The sequence below is a fragment of the Microtus pennsylvanicus genome, chromosome 10 (genome assembly GCF_037038515.1).
Source record: "Microtus pennsylvanicus isolate mMicPen1 chromosome 10, mMicPen1.hap1, whole genome shotgun sequence".
In the NCBI taxonomy this organism is placed as follows: Eukaryota; Metazoa; Chordata; class Mammalia; order Rodentia; family Cricetidae; genus Microtus; species Microtus pennsylvanicus.
The window spans coordinates 103,710,051-103,726,767 of NC_134588.1; the positions used below are offsets into that span (position 1 = coordinate 103,710,051).

The 16,717-nt window shown below is 42.4% G+C and overlaps 1 protein-coding gene across 2 annotated transcripts in view; it reads left to right on the top strand.

Annotated features, from left to right (window-relative positions):
• Eprs1 (glutamyl-prolyl-tRNA synthetase 1) overlaps positions 1-8,527 on the top strand; it is a 69,763-nt gene extending 61,236 nt beyond the window's left edge. For both annotated transcript variants that reach the window (XM_075989405.1, XM_075989404.1), the window contains 4 exons: positions 2,447-2,607; positions 5,055-5,133; positions 8,023-8,087; positions 8,171-8,527. In XM_075989405.1, the coding sequence (XP_075845520.1) occupies positions 2,447-2,607; positions 5,055-5,133; positions 8,023-8,087; positions 8,171-8,321 (456 nt within the window). In that variant the 3' untranslated portion in view covers positions 8,322-8,527. The remainder of the gene's footprint in view (positions 1-2,446; positions 2,608-5,054; positions 5,134-8,022; positions 8,088-8,170) is intronic.
• Positions 8,528-16,717: the final 8,190 nt, after the last annotated feature.

Consider the following 16,717-nt stretch of genomic DNA (forward strand, 5'->3'; position numbering starts at 1 on the left):
TATATGACACTCCCACATCAATGTTGTTTATAGAAGCACCTGGCTTACAGTGTCAGAGTCCTCTCAACCTGTGGGCGGAGACCTCTTTTGGGGGTAGAGCAACTCTTCTCTCACAGGGTTCATATAAGATATCCTGCATATCAGATATTAGTAACAAAAATACAGTTATGAAGTAGCAATGAAATAAGTTTATGGTTGGGGGTGACGACAAGGTGAGGAACCTGTATTAAAGGAGATAGAGGAGGACCACTGTTCTAAAGGCTCTTACACTAACATGTAAGGAGATAGAGGACCACTGTTCTAAAGGCTCTTACACTAATATGTAAGGAGATAGAGGACCACTGTTCTAAAGGTTCTTACACTAATATCTAAGGAGATAGAGGACCACTGTTCTAAAGGCTCTTACACTGATATCTAAGGAGATAGAGGACCACTGTTCTAAAGGCTCTTACACTAATATGTAAGGAGATAGAGGACCACTGTTCTAAAGGCTCTTACACTAATATGTAAGGAGATAGAGGACCACTGTTCTAAAGGTTCTTACACTAATATCTAAGGAGATAGAGGACCACTGTTCTAAAGGTTCTTACACTAATATGTAAGGAGATAGAGGACCACTGTTCTAAAGGTTCTTACACTAATATCTAAGGAGATAGAGGACCACTGTTCTAAAGGCTCTTACACTAATATGTAAGGAGATAGAGGACCACTGTTCTAAAGGTTCTTACACTAATATCTAAGGAGATAGAGGACCACTGTTCTAAAGGTTCTTACACTAATATGTAAGGAGATAGAGGACCACTGTTCTAAAGGCTCTTACACTAATATCTAAGGAGATAGAGGACCACTGTTCTAAAGGTTCTTACACTAATATGTAAGGAGATAGAGGACCACTGTTCTAAAGGTTCTTACACTAATATCTAAGGAGATAGAGGACCACTGTTCTAAAGGTTCTTACACTAATATGTAAGGAGATAGAGGACCACTGTTCTAAAGGCTCTTACACTAATATGTAAGGAGATAGAGGACCACTGTTCTAAAGGTTCTTACACTAATATCTAAGGAGATAGAGGACCACTGTTCTAAAGGCTCTTACACTAATATCTAAGGAGATAGAGGACCACTGTTCTAAAGGTTCTTACACTAATATGTAAGGAGATAGAGGACCACTGTTCTAAAGGTTCTTACACTAATATCTAAGGAGATAGAGGACCACTGTTCTAAAGGTTCTTACACTAATATGTAAGGAGATAGAGGACCACTGTTCTAAAGGCTCTTACACTAATATGTAAGGAGATAGAGGACCACTGTTCTAAAGGTTCTTACACTAATATCTAAGGAGATAGAGGACCACTGTTCTAAAGGTTCTTACACTAATATGTAAGGCCTGCTCTGCAATTTATCAGAGAGGGTTCCAGATCTTACTGCAAAGTCTTCCTGGACCTTAAGTGTAGTGACATTTCATTTGTATTTTAATAAATAAAGCTTGCCTGATGATCAGAGAGTAAAATAGCCCCACTGGTCAGCCTTATAGATCAGTCAGTGGTAACACACACCCTTAATCCCAGTAGCCACACTAGTTGCCAGAAAAACCGGGCAATGCATGCCTTTAATCCCAGCCCTAGAGAGGAATATAAAACTGGAGGAGACAGCTCACAGTCTCAATCTCATTCTGAGATTCCTGGAGGCAGGATCACCATTTTCGGACTAAGGTCAAGGTAATAATCAGTGGCTGAAAGGTTGAACTCCAATATCAGTCTCTGAGCCTTTAGTAATTGTGCTTCACTTAAGGACTTTAGTCTCCTTAGAGATTGGAATATGCGGGAGTCTTAAACTTGGATATAGCCAATTCTTAAATTCTCTCATGGAAGCCTGAGAGCATGGTGCCTCTCAAACTTTGTCCTAAAGCCAGCAGTCTGAACATGTAATACTCCTTCAAGTATGACTCTCGGCCATCCTTAACCTCCAGTACAAGAACCTCTGATAAGGGCTGGCAGGCAGTGCTTTATCCAACCCTGGAGGTGATTCTCATGCTTGCTCTGTAGTTCCTTCCAGAGCCGAGGCATCCCAGCCAAAGCACATGTTTACCATGAATGAGTCTGGGGTGTACCCGTGTGCTAATCCCCTCAGTTCTTTGGGGGTATCTTTGGTTTCAAGAAGCCTCTGTATTCTTCCATGTACCACATGCCAGTTGTGAGGAAATGGGAATGCCCATTCAGATGCTTTTCTATCAAGAGATGGCTTAGTTCTGACCACACGAGCAGTAGACTTTCCTTCTGTACTGAAGTAAGTTCTCTAGTGTCAGGAGTATCACTTGCCCTTTTTTTGTTTGGTTACCGTTGCTCTTTGGCTGTTTTATGATTTATAGTAGCTAAAACCCTGAAATAGTCTGTATTCAGCTTGAGATTCCCATGCACAGGTTTAACTGCCTGTTTTTTTTTTATAGGGGGTTCCAGTCAGACTTGAGGTGGGGCCACGAGATATGAAGAGCTCTCAGTTTGTGGCTGTCAGGCGAGATACTGGAGAGAAGTTAACAATTGCCGAAAAAGAGGCTGAGGCTAAACTTCAAGAGATTTTAGAAGACATCCAGCTTAACCTTTTCACAAGGTAGCTCTGTCGTTTACTTGTGTCTCCTTTCTTCAGCTTCCACCCAGTGTTTGAGACATAAACAAGGGATTTGGGGTTCTTGCAACTGGACATAGCCTTTCTCCCTGAGCTCCAGGACCACAGTGTCTTACTCCATTTGTAGTTTTGACTTGTGGGTTTCCTAAGTGTGTGTTCCCTGTGTACTGGTCCATCTGTTTAACTAGATGGGGTTAACTTCAGATCCAGGTTATTGTATTAAGTCTTTGGTTCTTAAGTGCTGGTCACAGATTGGTAGAATCCATCCAGGAAGCTTTATCAGCACCTTCCCTGAGAGACTAAGCCTGAGAGAGCAGCCAGCAGCTATAGTGTTAAAAGCTTCCCCGTAATGGCATATGCTCCTACTCGCCAGGAGAGGGCAGCAGAACTCATAGATGGTTGGGAGCCTCCATATGGTTGCTGGGTATTGAACTCAGGACCTCTGGAAGAGCAACCAGTGCTCTTTACCTCTGAGCCTTCTCTCCGGCCCCACCTTGTATTTTTTTGAGCCAAGGTTTTTCACTGGTTTGGAGCTTTACAAGTAGGCTAGACTGGATGGGTAGCAAGTCCCAGGGGTCCTGGGATACAATATGGAATGTACCACATCCGCAGCTGGTTTTGTTGTAGGTCGTGGGGGCTGAACCCAGGTCCTCACACTTAGAAAGGGGTTACCATGCTGCTGAGCTCCAGATGGGTATTTTTACAAAAACAAGTTGTCGTCTGTTTTTGGAGATAGGGTCTCCGGTAGCCTGTATTGCCTTCAAACTTGAGGCTGGCCTTGGATTTTTGATCCTTCCTATGCTACCACTCCTGGCTTAGCAGAAAATTTTAGCAACTTTTCATTCACTTATACTCAAATTCTGTTATTTTTTACATACAAGGTTCATTCTAAATAGTTTATTCTTAGTGATGTGTTTGTTTTGTTTTTAATCTTGTGCAATTTTCAATATACATTGCATTCTTGCTTATAAATATAGGTACTTTGAATAGGTCAATTACTAAGGAAAAGCTGAATTAGGATAACAACTCATTTTTTTAAAAAAAGATAGCACTGCATACTTGCTCATACTTGGATCTTTGTATTACCAAGTATGAAGAAACTAATATATTGATTAATTTTACTGAACTGAGGACCCAGCAGTATAGATTTATCACAAATGTGTATTCCTGAGGTTTCCCTCCTTCCACGGGACAGGCTCCTTCTGTGGATCCTCCTAGTCAGGTTACTGGATTTAATATTAAGGGTAGCTGGTGTTTCTTTTCCTTTCAGTGCTGAGGTAACTGTGTTCTCATTCATACTAGGCAGGCTCTTTTCCTTGCACTGAGCTACATCCCAGCCTCCTTAATGTCAGCTTTGATGAAAGAAGTCCTGTGTGAAGTAGACTAAACTGTTATAGCCAAGAGAAGACCAGAGTCAGACACAGAGCAGCTTCTCCTTCCTTATCTGAAGCAGTGTGAAGCTGGTCTGCAGGTCCAGTGGTGTAGTTTTCCAGAACTTAGATCCACTCATTTTATTGGTTCTGCCATCACCTAGAACTTAGTGACATGGACACACCAGATCACAGTCAAGTCAAGGGAGTGCTGGTGGGTGAGGGTGCAAGAGCCGTGCCTGCTGCCTTCAAAGGTACGGTGGGAAATGTCCCATGGCTTTTCCTACTTAGTCTTGCCTATCTCGATACAAAAAAATGTGACGGGAAAAGAGGAAACAAATTTGACTGACAGCTAGCAATTGCCAAGAATGCCCAAGGTCCTAGCCTTGAGATTCAGAAAAGAACTGTCTTTTTTTCCCTTCTACTCCATGTGTGATTTTGAATGTAGATGAAAGTATTGCCTATGGCATTACTAAAGCCTGAGGGTCTGAAAGAGGAGGCTGTGGAGCCAGGCACGGTGGGGAACTCCTAGTAATACTAGCTGAATTCGGAGGGAATCATGTTCTAGTCTAACCTGCGCTATATAGTGAGACCCAAGGGGACGGGAGTATAGGGTGGGAGGATTTGATGGTGTGAAAATATCTTTAATTTGTGTATGTGTTGTTGTGATGCTTTCATTCCTTCATGTGTCATTATTGGGCAGTTAATTCTATATATCTCCTACGACAGTATTATTATTATTTCCCCGTTTTTGTAGAGGGGAAAAGTAGACCAGAAGGTTTGAAAACTAACAGACTTTCTGAGGTGGTACAAGTGGGAGTTAGGACTGTTCAGCAGCAATGACAGAAGTAGCAGCTGTCTGTTGTGTGCGTGGCAATTTTCTCACATGTTGGCTTGAGGTGATACTCAAGTAAGGTGGCCACTGCCAGTTAGGGAATTAATACTCTTGAGTTCTTCTGACTTTCACTTAGTATTTCATTAAATCTTGTTTATTTTGAGATTTAAAAAAAAAACTGTCATATTTGTAAGGAAAGTTATGTATTTTCTGATTTATTTTGGCAGGGCTACTGAAGACCTTAAAGCTCATATGGTTGTGTCCAACACATTGGAGGACTTTCAGAAGGCACTAGATTCTGGGAAGGTAAGGGGCCTCCAGAAAGGTTTTCTTGGTTTTGTTTTTTGCAGGCCCAGGCACTGACCCCAGGGTCTTGCCTGTGCTAGGCTGTGCTGTACCACTGATCTGCTCTTCTGCCATGTCCCAGTAAACAGATTTTAAAACTCCCTCAGCTGAGACTTTGTTTCAGTCTCCTTTAGAGCCAGTCAAGCAAAGGGATTGTACATTAATTCAGCTTTTTGTACTATTGGAATGAATCACTTATGGACTTTAGTATTTGGTATGCGTGTTAAATACCCGTGTTTCCAGATTACAAATGAGAAACCATGGGCCAGAGTCTAAATGAATTAGCCCATAGAATTAGATACCAGAAGTTAGATCTCTCTGCCACTGTTTAATGCATACATACTTCCTTCACAGATTTTTAAAAACTCCTTTTTGAGAATAAAAGACAAAGTTGTTTTGTTTTGTTTTTCAAACACTCATTGGTAGCCTAATAATACTTCTTGTTACTGGTGCAGAGGAATTCACCTCTCTGACTCTTCACTGCTCTGTAAAATAGATGGCCTCAACACTTCTCTCAGATCCCCACTTCTTCAGCATTTGGCTTTGGTTTACTATTTCCCTGGCCTTTACCTTTCTGTGTTCTATAGTTCCCTTGTCTGCTGCATGCTTTTAACAGAAGACTAGAGGTTGTGTGGCCATCTTCTATTGTGCGTGCTCCTGCCTGTGCGTATTGAGGATGAGCCTAGGCTTTGGCATGCTAATGCTGGGCTAGCACTAAGTGTAGCTCCAGCCCACTTCATTTTGAGGAAAGATCTTAAATGCCTAGGTTGACCCTTGAACTCACTCTATAGCCCAGGCAGCTCTTGAACTTGAAATCTTCCTGCTTCAGTCTCCTGAGGAGGTAGGATGTGCTGCCAGACTCAATTTACTCCATTAATTTTTAAGTAAAAAATTTAAATAATTTATGATAATGATTAGTCACTTTTGTAAAACAGTTTTTTTAGAGAAATTGCATAAGCATTAATATAATAGAGTAGCTTTTAGCTAATGCATTGATTTCGAAGAACCAAGATTCACAAGGTGTTAGTGGGTCATCTATTTTATTCTAATATTAGATAGATTACTGTAAGGATTTGAAATTTTAAAGCGGAGCAGGGATATTTTAGTTTAGTTTCATGTCCAACGAACACATAGGTCAATAAATAGATTGTTACAGTCAGTAGTCAGTGCCTCCTCCCCTCTTGCTTCATGGGGTCAGACAGCCTTAGAGAGGAAAGCTCTGTGGACAAACTTACAGTAGGTAAAACATCGCTCTTTTCCTCTCTACTTCTATTCCTTGGTATAAAGGGGTGGGGCGACTAATTGGTTCACTTCGCTGACCTCTCATCTTAGCTGATTTGCTGTATTGATGCTGGGGTGGGATCTCAGGCTTTAGGCGTGCAGAGCAAGAGCACTGCTGGAGCTACTTGTTACTTTGCAGTAGAGAGACAGACTCTCGCTAAGTTTTCTAGGCTAGGCTTGAGCTCACTGGTAAGCTAGAATCTTTGAACTTTGGATCCTCCTGCCTCAGCCCCTAAGTAGCTAGAATTATCTCCCTTTGCCACGAGGCTCTGACAGAATCACTTACGAGTCCAAATACAAATTTCTTCATGTGCTACAGACATTATTTTATGTATTACACAGTTTTATAAATGTCCTTTTTTATGCACTTTGTTTGCAAATGTTAAGGGTTTGCAGCTCTCATACAGGGAAGTAATTGGCTTAGATCTTGGGTCCTTTGTCTCCATTTTCATGGCACAAAGAATTTCTGTATTAAAACTCTGAATGTGTGCTGTCACTGGTTTCTGCCCCTTTCTCTCCATCCATTTCCTCGCTTGCAGGACACACATAGAAATGTATTACTTCTGTAGTCTTGGAGGCAGTTTATCAGAAGAGCAGTTGGTAAATTTCGGAAATTAGACTAGCACGTTCACCAAGTGAACATAAGAGACTTGATCATGAGCATTTGCCCTTCCTTGGAGTTAAGGTCCATCTAAAGAAGTTCCTGTTTCTGTAATTGCCTCCTTTCTATTTGCTTTTACTTCTGAGAGAAGAAGCCTTCTGAAATATGCTTACTAGATCCCAGTGCATGGTAGCTTTGCAGAGGACATTTTTTGTTTTGTTTTTGAGACACTACTTTGTAGACCAGGAGTTGGAACTCATGATCCTGCAGGTGAATTTAGTTTAAGAATGTAGAATACTGCTAAGTCATGGAAAGTTGGGGGGCAGCACTGCTACTGCCTCTGCCCTCAAACAACCACCCCTTCTCTTTCCTACATTTAGTGTATGAGTGGTGCATGCCACAACACACACAGAGAGGTCAAAGAACAGCTTGGTAGGATTGGTTCTCTCCTTATACTATGTTGTTCCCTGGGATTGAAGTTTCATTGTAATTTTCCTGATAAAACATGATTTTTGTTATTTATAGGCATTTGTTGTTTAAGGTTAGTCACTTATCCCTGACGTGTTAGACATGTAAGGTCGAGTGAGGCCTGCCTGGCTGTTAGCTGTTACTGTTGTTACCTTGCAATCAGTTCACTCTTAGACAACCCTTTTCATCCTCCTGACAGCCAGCTCTGTAACACAGGCAGCAGTCAGGACCTGAAGAGGTCTCCAGCACAGTTCATACAGGCATTTATTATGTTACAGCAAAGATGGATGTCAAGTTTTATGAGTATGGATTTTGGATGCTGTAAAAAATCATTCTCTGTTCTCATGTCTACTTCTGAGCAAAGATCTCAGTGTTTACAAAGGTACCATAGCCACAGAAGGACTGGGACACCTACCCCTTTTGCTTGAAAGGTAAAAAGAGAACTCAGGTGCTCCTCTCTAGGAGTTATAATGGCAGAATGCGTTTTCTTTTCTTCCTAGATTGCACAGATTCCATTCTGTGGGGAGATTGACTGTGAGGACTGGATCAAAAAGACAACTGCCAGGTAAATTAACTCATTGATAGACTGCGCTCAGAAGGTGCAGTATGCAGCAGGAGTGAACGGATTTCCTGTCTCTTTAATTCCAGGGATCAGGATGTGGAACCTGGTGCTCCGTCCATGGGAGCCAAAAGTCTCTGCATTCCTTTCAATCCTCTGTGTGAGCTGCAGCCTGGAGCCATGTGTATCTGTGGCAAGAAACCTGCCAAGTTCTACACCTTGTTTGGTCGGAGTTATTGATGGACGAAACAGAAGCTTCTCACCCATCCTAATTTTTTTTTAAACCAATGATACTAATATCTTCTCTGATGCAGTTTTTTTTTTCATTTTTTAAAAGTTCTAAAAAGAAATCACATGAGATAAACAGCTATTCTTACACCTAAATTAACGGTGGGAAATAATTTTCTGTAAACAGCCTGGGTAATAAACATCATGAACTAATTATATTTTATGTATTCAGTTCATCCTGCAGTAGCTGAATCATAGACACAAGGGTGGTCATTGAAAGCCAGGTAGGCAAGGGGTACACTTTCCCTGATGGTCTCAGGAAGCCAGTCTTCATCTCAGAAGGAGTTGCCCCCATTTCTCCACACTTTCCAGGCTTCCCCACCCTGATGGGTCTCTCTGAGGTCGTGGAGGACAACCTGCAGGTCCGGTGTGCACTCTGACTCTTGTCTCACCACAGCACCTGGATCTTCTGACTGTTGTTTACTGACTCCTGTTATGTCTGTCACTGCTTTTCTTCCTGGCCACCTCCTTAGGTATTGGTATGAAAAATTCTATACTTGGCTTCCTCACAGTATCTGATCAACAGCGTCACTCTTAGGTGTGTGACCACCATGCCAGCCTCCACATTTTCAAGTCTGTTTTTGTTTTTCTCATTGTGGTCTATTAAGATAGTTTTTCCCCCTTCATATCGTTTTATAGTTCTTACCATTTATAGGCCAAAATGTAAACACATTACCTAATCTGGCTCATTACCTGTTCAGTGTCCTTCATTCTACACAGCCCTCTGCTTTTCTCATCCAAGTTGTCTTTCTATCTGCTTCTTTGCCTGGGAGGCCTTTTGTACCTCATTTGGAGCCTTCTTAGTCCTTCTTTTTCCTGGTGAGGCAGTGTGTGCTTGCCAGGGCACATGTATGGAAGTCAGGGGACAGTTTGATGGAGTCCGCTCTCTTTACCATGTGAATCGTGGGGATTGAGCCCAGGTTACCAGGCTTTGTGGCATGTGCCTCTGCTGAGACTACCTCACCTTGTAGCCCAGGCTGGCCTGAAGTTGTGGTCCTCCTGCTCCGTCCTCTGACAAGTGAGTGAATACCTTATTTCAGCACTTCATTTCCAGTTCCGTTTCCCAGGAAGGGCCTTTAAGAGGCTTAGAATTGTGAGTCATGCTTTGAAGAAAGAGCAAGGTTTCAGTGTTAATAGAGGGAACGGAATGAGATGCAAAGGCAGGTTATGCTCCTTTTAGGGACAGGAGATGCCCCAGGAAGCTGCAGGTGAAATACAGCACACAACCTGGGGAGAATGCTCCTTGAGTAAAGCGTTCGTAGGACAAGCTTGCAGACCTGAATTCTATCCCAGCTGGGAAGGCAGACAGGCGGCTCCTGCAGCTTCCTGGCTCACCAGTCAGGCCAGCTAGTGTGAGCTCCAGCAGAGTCCATAAGATCCTGGCTCAGAAAATAAATGGCTAGCACCTGGCGTTGGACTCTGGCCTCCACATGCACCGGATGTAAACAGCGTGCCTATCTGATCACATAGCTGTGCTCTGAATCAGTTCTCACTGGCCATGGCATTTTCATGTTTGCCTTACCCTTCCAGCCTTCGTTCTGCGTAAACGATGAGAAGTCCCGTACCCACTTCCCGGTTCCTCTGTCTTATGGGGGACACTAGACCAGTGCCTAGCACGTCATATATCGTTGGTACAGATTCCATGGAGTCAGCTGGAAGTTGCTGCTAATTTGTGGCTTTAGTCATGATAAAGTTTCTCCTTTAAAGAAGTGTGTATGTTGCTTTGGAGGAAAACTAGTAGAAGTAGTTTTTGTTTTTCTGATTCATGACAAAACAGTAAAATGTAGATCACATATTTCATATTCTGTACTGTGACCAAGGTCATCTGGGAGAGGGAGAAATCTCTGGAGCTTTTTTAAAATTTTTTAAAATTTTTTTTAGCTTCTTGCAAATAAAAGGAACACTGAAAAGCCTTGGGTTTGGTGACCCCCATCCCAAGTCATTTAAAGGAACTCTAGTTACATTAAGATACGAATCATTCACTGAAATTACGTCTGATAAATTGGCTTGTTTCTAGAAGTGGAGGTCAGCTAAAGTAGCAAACCCTTTTCAAACTCCATGTGTGAAAGGGTGCTAGTCTTCCAGGTGTGACACCCATCTAAGATCCTAGCACTTGAGAGGCTAACGCGGGAATATCATGAGTGTGAGTGAAGTCAGCTTGGGCTGTGTAGTGGGTATGAAGCTATCAAAATGGGAAGCACTGGTATTTTTTAAGAGGGTATAGGAACCACTTGCTTTAAATCGATGGCCAGAAGCCAGACATAATCACCCCTTGAAATCTTAAGGACTTGGTCCTAAGACACTAAAGTGCTCTGGTCCCTCGTATAGATGGCAGAGTATTTGCATGCAGTCTGAGTTAGAGTCACAGAAGTGGTTCCTTGCCCAGTGCTCACTGCAGCAAAAGACAACAAGGCAGATAGACTACTGGCTCTGCTCCAGGGTCCAACTAGGGCACCTGTGTTACACACCTTAGCAGTTTCAACGTTAAAATAGTTTCGTTGTGCCAGTGGGTCATATGAACTTTTGTAGGACGTGGACTTCTAGTGACACAGAGTCTGAGTGCAGAAGAACATCTCATGAAACAACCACGGAGAAGGCATTTTGACCATCTGGAAGGATCGCCCGTTCTAGTTGTTAGTCATCTGTCACATAACCGTGGTACCCGCTGTAGTACCACCAGGAAGGATGAGGGAGACAGCTTGTCACTCCTGCTGTCTAGAAGATGATTGCCAGAACCCACTTGGTAGCAGGAGAGGCCGGACGGACCCCTGCAAGTACTCCTCTGACACAGACATACTAACCTCACCCAGAAAATGTAATTAAAACATTTTTTAATTAAAAAAAGCTATGTAGTTGGTGGCTATTCCGAACAATATAGGCCACTGTCAGTTTAGATACTTGACAACCAATATGCCTTCGATGCTGTAAGATCTAAGGGATAAGATTGTTTAGTGAGATCCAAACGTGCATCAGCTAACTCATTATTTGGCTTTCTTCCTGAACAGATTGTCACTCATTAGCTCCTCCAGTTTTGGAAGGTCCGAACCTTTCCTCACACTGGGGATTATTTTCTTGTCTTTCTTTAAAAGACTGTTGGAAGTGGGGTAGCTTACTTGGTGGTCAGGGGCAAAGCAATGGGGATAGGGATTTTACTTGGTATATCTCTGGAATGAAAATGCTAGAATGTTCCATTTCACACAGATTGCATTCAGAACTACACATGTAGGAGACAAGACGTGGCCATTGATGCCTAATGCTTGCTTTAATTAAAGCTGTTCCTGCATGCTGCCAGGAGCTAGTGAAGCCTGGCTAGGGTAAGCTCTTAGGGGAAGGAAAGACATGAAGCCCTGTAATTAAATGCATCCGAACAAACAATTCTGAAGTCTACACCTGAAGCCAGTGTCCATTTCTACAAACCCAAACTCACGTGACATTTCTTGCCTAATTGCCCTTTAAACTGCTTTATGGCTTTATAGCAACCTATAAAAGGTGATTTCCAAATATGACAGGCGCTGAGCAGCTGAAGGGGAGAGTTATCCAGGAGTTGTAATCTCTAAATCTGCTAGGAGCTCTTGCCTTCCTGGGAAAGAGGAGCCGCGGCAGCCATGGGAAGATACTCGGGCCGAAGCTTCCGAATGATCCTCATGTGTGTGGTCTGCGTCCTTCTCTTTGCGCTGGAGCTAGTGATTTCACACCTAGGCAACTCCCTCTCCCTGGCCTCTGATGCCTTCGCCGTCCTCTCCCACCTGCTGTCCATGATCATCGGGCTGTTTGGCTTGCGGGCGAGCCACATCAGGCAGCACAGGAAGAGCACGTTTGGTTTTCTCCGGGCAGATGTTGTAGGGGCGTTTGGCAATTCCGTTTTTGCTGTGGCCCTGATGTTCAGCATCCTGATAGAAGCCATCAAAAGGTACATCAGTCCCCAGAAGACAGAGAACCCCCTGCTGGTCCTCATTGCCGGAGTCATTGGGCTGTTCTTCAATGTTCTTAACTATGTCGTCTTCTTAGATTGCTGTTACTGCTCAGGGCCCAAGCCCCAGAGAGACACCGAAGCAGGTAAATACCTCTCTCTAGAAGGCAGAGACAAATCTGTCAAGTCCGGGAGGTGCTCTTCCTGTTCGAGGGGCCTCTGAAGGTGCTGTTAGCGGAGGCCCCGCTCTTTATGTGGGCCTCTTGTTTCTGCGACTTTACAGTAGGATTGCTTTCAGTCCGAAGTTTTTGTGAGCAGAAGCAGCAATCACTTAGCAGCAGAATGCTTTGGGTTCTTTACTTTTTACTCACAGAGAATAAAGTGTGGTCATACTAGAGAGGAGGAACTACAGAGCAACTGAAAAGTCCCTACGTGACTCGCTTTGGTTTATACAGCCGTGACCTGGCAGGGTTTGAGTATAAACTTAATATATTAACATTTCCATAGAATATGTTTTTAAAAAATGCTGGGTTACCAAGCTGACTGTGAGAGACAGTGCATCAGAGGGGTGTTACAGAAAGTGGGGAAAGAAGTGGGGTGATGTAGAAAATCTCACTTAGGAGTAGAGACAGTAACATGATTATGGCATTTGTTCTTGAGGTGACTGGAAAATACTCACCTTCTAAATCCTGTGAAACAACTTTAAGAGCAGGTACCCGGTTAACTAACTGGGTTATCTGTCTATCAGGAGAGCAGACTAAATTTTGGATGAGAACAAGGAGTGCTCCGTTATTAATCTTTAAATAATATATATGTGAGTGTACATACTTGATGTGTGGGAGAGAGTTGTTTGATTTGTTGTTTTGAGAAATGCCCAGTGTTTCTTTTAGGAGTGCTAGATTGTGAGCAGATCAGCAGGGTCCAACCATGGCCATAGCACAAGGCCATGGTAGGAATTGTCTCTGTGTTGCCATGTCTCGTCCTGCAATCCCTCCCCTGCTACTCCCCCCCCCCCCCCGCTTCCCCAATACACGGGAGTAGTAGGTTTCACATAAAATGCTACATATTTAAGCACTGGGCATAAATTTAATAAAGACTATTTTTTAAAAAAAAATCACAATATGGAATCTAGTATCACTTAATTCTTTATGGGACTTCTTTGCTGACTGGCTTTCTTCTCACTAGTAGAGACGTTATCTAATAGTCTGGGGGCCTCTCCATGTGACTTTGCATTCTTCATTGTGGTCTTGCTGTTTCTGCTAACTAGAGCTGCTAAGTCTTTTAGCCATCTCTGCTGGCAGGGTACGTGTTCTGAGGGCACCTATGCTGTATGCTAACTATAGAAGTGAACAAATTAGACTAAATTTGTATTCAGCTTAATGTTTAAAATTAGTCGGGGCCCATCCCTTTTAAAAGACAATTATCAGTGAACTGAAGACATGAGAACTGCCGCTTGAGGATCAGGTCAGAAAATGTAGTCCGGTATGTATATGTAATTATCAGATATTAATGTAAGGTTTGAAGGCCGTCAGATGGTTAGTGTTGGAAGGGGTGTGTCACGTCTTTAGCTGTCTTAGCGATTCTAAACTTGTTTTTATTCTGGGATACAACATAGCGTTGGACTCGGGCACACAAGGGAACCACTACGCACAAATGGGGTTCTACTTTACAAACTGAATTGCTTGTACTTAACTCTCAACTCTTGCTTGGGAAATGGTTCTATTATTTATGTCTGATCTAAGACACCAGTCGGGCTTAGCACAGCACTTCACCCTCGGTGTCTATGGGCTTAGTTCCAAGCTGCCTTGCCTTCTTTTGACCATATTCTACCTAAGACTAAGCACGGTGCTGGGTGTGAGGGCCACGTTGGGATCATTCCGATTCTCTTACCTTGTGGAGTTACTTAATCTGTTAGAAATTTCAGTGTTTTTGCCTTTCTGTTTGCTCAAGGTAGCTACTGGGTTTATTACCATAGATGTATCAAAATTTGCATGTATTCGTGTTTAAAAGTCACATCTTGATGCCCATATTACCTAAGTGAAGTTAGTGAATGAATATTTACGTTAATTTTTGTAAATTGACATTAACCCAGTATTAACTGGCTCATATTTTAAGAAGAGCTATGACTAATTCATCTATTCTAACATAAGATTCTAAACTATAAGGGGAAGAAAAAGTCTTTATGTAGTTTAGACAGGATCTTGCTATATAGCCCAGGTTGGTCTTGAAGTTGTGATCCTCCTGCTTCAGTTAGCCAAGTGCTGGATTTTCAGGTGTATGCCAGCTTGTCAGGTAAGGGGAGAAAAAAACGTCTCTATGAGCATAGAACCTCAACTTCTGTACTTTTGAGGTGATTGTGAACTGAAGAACTCTGGAAGAATCCAGAAACCCATCTCTTTTGAAGCCAGGGAGGGTTTTTTCTTAGCACGCCTTTTGTTTCTGTGGCTGTTTTAGCCATAAGGGTGTAGAAGCTGATGTACTTGATTAAGATAATAATGGATAATGGCCAATGAAAAATAAACCAAAGGATGGGAGTATTTTATCCTTAACCTTTGTAAACCAAGTTCTTCCTAAAGGTTGATATGCTACAGTTTGAAAACAGTGTTGATTTTGAGTGGACAGAAGTAAACTAACCAACTACCATTATGTTTTGAACTAAGGAATACACCTTTCAATAAAATTGTTGAAACAAAAAGAAAAGATAATAGACAAGGTAAAAATAAGAGAACCACTGCTTTTAAGTTAGATAAAGTCCTAGCAGATTAACCAGTTAACAGTCAGTTAAGACAACACAACCCTGGATTCCAGGAGAGAGAAAAGGGAAGGGAAGGGGAGGGGTGGGGAGGGGAGGGAATGGGAGGGGAGAGAAGGGGTGGAGAGGGAACGGGAGGGGAAGGGAAGGGAGGGAAGGGAAGGGAGGAGGGAAGGAAAAGACAGGAAAAGATGAAACCGGGTTCGACCAGCTGGTGTCATTGGGTCTCCTCAGGCTTAGCTCTACGTACTGTTAGATCTCCATACTGTTAGATCTGTATACTGTTAGGTCTACATACTGTTTGTTAGATCTACATACTGTTTGTTAGATCTATATACTGTTAGATCTACATACTGTTTGTTAGATCTGCATACTGTTAGATCTGCATACTGTTAGATCTACATACTGTTAGATCTACATACTGTTAGATCTGCATACTGTTAGATCTGCATACTGTTAGATCTACATACTGTTAGATCTACATACTGTTAGATCTACATACTGTTTGTTAGATCTACATACTGTTAGATCTACATACTGTTAGATCTGCATACTGTTAGATCTACATACTGTTAGATCTACATACTGTTAGATCTGCATACTGTTAGATCTACATACTGTTAGATCTACATACTGTTAGATCTACATACTGTTAGATCTACATACTGTTTGTTAGATCTACATACTGTTAGATCTACATACTGTTAGATCTGCATACTGTTAGATCTACATACTGTTAGATCTACATACTGTTAGATCTACATACTGTTTGTTAGATCTGCATACTGTTAGATCTACATACTGTTTGTTAGATCTACATACTGTTTGTTAGATCTGCATACTGTTAGATCTACATACTGTTTGTTAGATCTGCATACTGTTAGATCTACATACTGTTTCTCCTCTTTTCTCCTCTAACCATTGTCATGCATAAAACTATCAACATTTTGGACTTAAAGCTTATTTTGTTGGTCTTTTTCTAAAGTTTGTGTTTTCACTCTGCCTTCTAGCTAAGAATGCCAGCTGCACCAACTCCTAACGTCTTCACATGTGTTTTATGTTGGCGATGGTCCCACATTCCTTCTTGATCCAAGGCTTCCCTGTGCCTCCATCTTCTTTTTCCTCCCTGTCTCCCTCTTTCTGTCCCTCCCTCTCACCTCTTTCCTTTTGGAGGGCTCTTGCTCTGCAGTCTAAGCTAGCCCATACCTCTCAGCTGTTCTGCTTCTATCTCAAGGACTGGGATTACAGGTGTCTACTTTATATCCTGCCTTATAAACTACTTATGTATCAAATAACTTATGTATAAATTATATATATATAATGTGTAATATGTTTACTTTTCACAAATACCTTTCCTTCATAATTGATTTTGTTTTGATTCCAAATTGTTCTCTCCCCTCCCCTCCCCTGCTCTTCTCTCCCTTCCTCTCCTCTCCCCTCTCCTTGCCTCCCCACTCTTCTCTCCCTGGCTTTGTACCCTGTCATATAGCATTTTCTTTGGTCCACATGCTGCATAAGCAGCGGTTCACAGTACCTGTCAAGGATAGTCTTGGCAGACTGGATGCTCTTCTGGTCTGTTGCTTGTCAACGTCTAGATAAGCCCCACAGCTTTCCCTTGGGCAGTGCTGTGGATAGTGGAAGCAAACTTCCTTTCTTGAGAGGGAAGCCAGGCTCTGGGTTTAGGGG